Here is a 5,557-nt window from a genome sequence, read left to right on the forward strand (position 1 = left end):
TATATATATATATATATATATATGCATGTGTGTGTGTGTGTGTGTTTGTATATGTATGTATACATGTATATTTTTATCTTTTCGACACCTCAGTCTGTTTTGTAACTGGGAGTTGTCTGGCTAATTGATGTATTGGGACTGCATCATAAGTATTAGTCTTATTAGATCTTTGTGCATCCTAGGTAATGAAGTTCATTGGAGAGGGCTTCTTGATATTTAATGAAAGTCCTGTAATCTGTGATGTTGATCAGTTGCAAGACTTTCACAGCTGCGGTTGTAAAACTCTTCTTATGGGAAGTTTTGTTATTTATGACATTCTTCAATGCAGACATATCAGTTGTACAACTTTGTGTCTTTGGATATCCAAAACAGAATTTATTTATATTTTGTGGTTTTATGTACATCACCTTAATAGTTCCATCCTTATTCTTCAGATCCACTAGGGTTTTGGTTTTTTCCCCCAACCAGTGATTCCTTTAAGACAAGTTATGATGTTTAGATTTATCACACCTCGGTTACTAGATCGAAGGTTGTTTCTAATAAATCCTGATATATGAGTATTTCACTTTTTGGGTGGTGTAACTGTCATAGACAGTTAAGCTGTTTGAAGCAAGTCTAAACTTGCAACAATGTTTCCACATGAAGTTTATTTCCCAATATGAACTTTTCCTCGATGTCAGTTACTTAAAATCATGTTGATTAAAGAAGATTTCCACAGTGAGGATAGCTTCCAACTTTTCTCTTTCAGGAAATTTATGACCACTTGCTCTTTGCATCAGTCCATCTTCTTGCTTTGTCTCTGGATGCAACTTCCTAGCTTTCATTACCAGATCAGGTCGAACAAATAGTTGTAGAACAAGTATCTATCAATATGTTGCAAGACTTCCCATAAATGAATTTGTCTCTTTTAAATAATGAACTCCTAAGGTGATTGAGAAAGTCTTCCACATCTTCGAGTTCAGCTAACTGGTAATGTCTCGTTCACCTTACTCTACTTCTAAAACCTTAGAAGCTTCCTTCTTATTTGACATTCAAAATCTGTTTGATAAGGTGGCCAATAATGCTTGGTAGTTCTTAAGGCTTTCTGTGGGAAGGTTACTTAATGTTGTTAAAGCTAGTCCTGTTAAATATGGCAACAAATGAATAGCTTGTTGTTCACTACTTTATTGATTCACCTTGAAAATGATTTCTAATTGTGCGTTATATGTCTGTCATGACACCTTGTTATCATATGTTGGTTTCTTAATTGGACAGAGATGTTAACTCCTGCTAAATTCCGTAACTCGGTGGAGTAGTGGTTTATATGTTCAGGAATGTCTGGCAGTTACAGGTAGCAAAACAGTAGTAGTAATAACAGGTGTGCACGAGGTTTTTTCTATTCAATATGGCATAATTCATGACGTCTTCGGCTCAAATTCTTGAACAGATGCTGGCAGAGGTGTGGCAGGTTTGATATTTGATCCCCACATTTGCTAAATAAGTTTCTGCAAGTTTTATCTTGGCGTCGTTATCCTATTGTACACCAGTAATGTCTTTTTGGAGTCCCTACATTGATGTTATTTTGTACTTAATTTCACTTCTTCAATAGTATTATTACAATCTTTCATTGCATTTTCTATAGCTTCCTCTATTTTATCTTCCATCAAATTTGTTTTTGGTAATAAAAATAATAAGTTGACTCCAACGTTTCAGACATGCACAATAATTTATTGCATAAAGCTAGAAGCAAGAATAAAGGCTAAAAACCTTAAGTTTCGGTGGAACATGCTCCTCTATCTTCAGGATTTACTTCCGTGGCACTAGATCCTAAATCTATTCAAAATAACTTTGTTTTTTTAAACAATTCCTAATGATTATCGGATGTTTAATTCGTTTTTTTTATTTCTTTAAGTATTTTTACATTGTCCCAATCAATGATATGTGAAAAGTTCGCCACATGTTCCACCAAGGCCAAATCACTCGTTTTTAATTTATCGACAACGGTTGTTTAGCTTGTATTCTTGTTTTTAGCTTTATACAATAAATTATTGTGCATGTTTGAAACGTTAGAGTCGTCAATTTATTATTTTTCTTAAATCTTTGCACGAGGACTGTCAGTTGAATAATTTTTTTCTGTTTATAATTCTTCTGTAAATCTCATGTCCCCTTCTTGTAATTCATTTCTTTCTTCTTGATCACCAGTAAAAATCTTCATTCTGAATTATTAAGATAAATAATTATATATATATTACATCATTGTCTTAAAATTAGTTTTCATCTTTTAAATATTTTATTTCAGCAGACTGTAAATTACCATTGTTCTTTTCTCCCTAAACTTGTTTTTTTATTTCAGGAAGTGGTATGATAATGATTACAAATGTGTAAATAATCCTAAGAAAATTTATAAATAAACTTTGAAATGAAAAGTTAAATTGTTTTTATTTTATAAATTTTGTTTCGCAATGAAATGTATGAGTTGGTAATCCTTCAATTTTTTGTTATTGTTTTTAGAATAAAATCTAACCGTGTTTGAAACACCAGATGTAATTCAGAGCAAATGGTACACTTAGAAACATACTTTATAAAACAAGTGAAAGTATATTGTAAAAAGATCAGAGCGCTACTAAGAATGTCAAAGTCAAAGACTTCTGTTTGAGCTTGACGTACCAACCACAGTGTTTGAGATTTTAAAAACTTAAGTGGTTAAAAAAATTCAAGCCACGCAACAGTCGCTGAAAGAGGGCGCTAAAGTCATTACGAGAACCAATGTTTCTCAACTGAGTGGATCGTTACACGTACAATGCATAGGACACTTGCAAATAACGTTTAAGCACCCATTTCAGCTAAAGCAATCTATACCAAATGGGAAAAGTACAAGACTAGTGTGCTGAATATCTTTTTTTGTCGTAGTTATAAACATAATAAAACTTTTAACAGTTAATATTTATTAGAAAGTGAGTGTAATCAGTATGGTATAGCCCTGGCAAGGCCTAGTGAGCTCGACTCGTAAACTGCAGGTCGCGAGTTGGAATCTCGACTCCGAACATGCTTGCCTTTTCAGCCGTGGGAGCGTTCTAATGTGACGGTCAATCCCACTTTTCGTTGATAAACGAGTAGCCCAAGGGCTGGCGGTGGGTGGTTTCGACCAACTGCTTTTCTTTTAGTCAATCATTCCTAGATCAAAGACGGCTTGCGCAGATAGCCCCCGAGTAGCTTTGCTGTAAATTCCAAGTACAAACAGTTATCTTTATTTTCATTGAATAGAAACTGTTGTACTGTTTTACTGTCTTATCTTTATGATCGAAGTTGTTTTTTCTTTAATGGAATAATAGATTTTCGGTCGTTACTGTTCCCATCTTTCCTAGAAGAAACCCCTTTTGTATGTCTTCGATTCTCACCAGAAGGATTTTCATCGGGGTAAGGCTTCTAATCGCGTGGCCAGATTATGCGTGTTTTGTTTGTTTTGGATGTAAGGATTCTGTCGGTCGTTACTGTTCCCAACTTTCCTAGAAGAAACCCCTTTTGTATGTCTTCGATTCTCACCAGAAGGATTTTCATCGGGGTAAGGCTTCCAATCACGTGGCCAGATTATGCGTGTTTTGTTTGTTTTGGATGTAAGGATTCTGTCGTGAAAGTAATTTCGTTTTTAAACAGTTATAGAAAATGAACAAACACGAACCATAAATAATTTTTAAAAAACTTACAGAAAGGGAAGGACTCCAGTTTACCTTTCAGTTTCACTGAAAAGCCTGATATCAATCCATCGAAAACAAAAGAAAGGCACTTGATAGCGAGTTTATAGGGTTTAAACGACAGTTCCGTAAAAATGTGTAATTCAGTAGACGTATATCATGTTGAGAAATGTCTGTTATATAGACGTTTTTCAAGGTAATTCCTAAGAAGAAATATATATACCTTTAGTTTTTGTACATTACAAAAAGTAAACTTGAAAGAGAAACTAATAACCACGTTTTGATGTTTTTTGAAACTGCAAATAAAATTCCGTCAACGACAACACTTGTCAAAACTTGTGACGAAAGTCGGTGCATTTATAAATAGCTCCAACACGTGTTCACATGATGTGACCTCTTTCATTTACTTCAGTAAAGTGTAATATTCACTGTTGATGACACCACCAGGAAATGTAATTTTAAAGTAATGTTCGCGAGACGCTAAAATATGTCGGATGGTGTATGTACATAAATGGTAAGATGATAATTTAGGTAAAAGTTATAAAAAATTTTCATTCATTTTATCGCCAGAGGATGCAGTTATCACACTCTTTAATGAACAATTATGCGGTTATTTATTGAGTATTTCTAGTAGAACATTTTTACAAATAAATTTTTCATTCATGCTATTAAACAATGAATAACATAAATATATATACACACGCACGCAACAAAGTTGCAGAGAGTTTTAAGGTGAAAAGCAAGGAATGAAATTTTAATTCAGCAATTTAACGTCCTTTCTTTTCACACAAGTTTTCTGGCTGTAGTGAATAATAATAATAATTAAAACATTAGAAGAATATTAAATATATCGTTTATTTGGCTTTAAAATAGTTTGCACTTGTTAAAAATTATATTGCTGAAGAAAATAACTATTTATAAAAAAAATTATGTATGTTTATTGTTGCAAAAGATGAGTTGTGCTTTAGTATCATTTGTTTATAGTACGTGTGTGCACTGTATAATAACTGATTCTTGTATCTTTATAATAAAAGTCCATAATTGGTATGACTACTTATATAAGACTTATTCTTAATTTCTAGGTTTTTACACGTTTCTGAAATATAAGCTAGCACTATAGTTTGGTTTGCACTGTAATAAAAATTGCTGCTTTGGAATTAACAAAAAAATCGTCAGTTTCTGATACCCTTGTATATCAAATTTATTTCTAAGCATATATATACGTAATTAATGTTATCTAGATTTGCTTACTTCTTCCTGTTCCTCATATTCATTCTATGTTATTTGTATCTTTTTTTAGTGCGCCATCAGGTTCCAGTACTGTGGCAATAGATAACAAGATAGAGCAAGCAATGGTATAGTTTAAAATTAAGTCATTCTGCAATAAGTTAGAAATTCAAATGATATAATGATTTTATATATTGAATAAGATTTAAATTTATTAAAGTTTCGTGTGTATATATACTTTTCATTTAGTATTGTATTATATGTGGCCTGATCAGGATTTATTTTTGAGACATTGGATTTGAAGTTATTTATAGTACCACAATTTTCATAAAGTGTAGTTTAATGATATTTGGGGAAGAGAGATTTTGTATTGTTTTTACTTTAATATAAAGTTTGAAATCAATAATAATCTCAAAATTACATTGAATCAGACTCGCTATATGCAATAAAACTGAATTACTTTTAATTTTGCTCGCTGATTATTTAAAATGTAATGTAACATCTACTCTCATGCACCTTAAGGCTATCTCTATTTATTCTGTCTATTATATAGAAGAAACTAATGTAGCATTTGATTACAGAACAAGATTACTTTATAGGCCTACAAAGGCCTTACATTTTTATCTAATCTGTACATACTGGATGTATTTCCTCAGGGT

At 32.3% G+C, this 5,557-nt stretch overlaps 1 protein-coding gene across 2 annotated transcripts in view; it reads left to right on the forward strand.

The window, feature by feature from the left end:
• Nucleotides 1-5,557, forward strand: part of LOC106478747 (TSC22 domain family protein 1-like) — a 60,018-nt gene that overhangs the window by 50,601 nt on the left and 3,860 nt on the right. For both annotated transcript variants that reach the window (XM_022382395.1, XM_022382396.1), the window contains exon 3: nt 4,972-5,026. In XM_022382395.1, coding sequence (XP_022238103.1) covers nt 4,972-5,026 — 55 coding nt within the window. The remainder of the gene's footprint in view (nt 1-4,971; nt 5,027-5,557) is intronic.

The sequence above is a fragment of the Limulus polyphemus genome, unplaced genomic scaffold (assembly GCF_000517525.1).
Source record: "Limulus polyphemus unplaced genomic scaffold, Limulus_polyphemus-2.1.2 Scaffold246, whole genome shotgun sequence".
Taxonomy (NCBI): domain Eukaryota; kingdom Metazoa; phylum Arthropoda; class Merostomata; order Xiphosura; family Limulidae; genus Limulus; species Limulus polyphemus.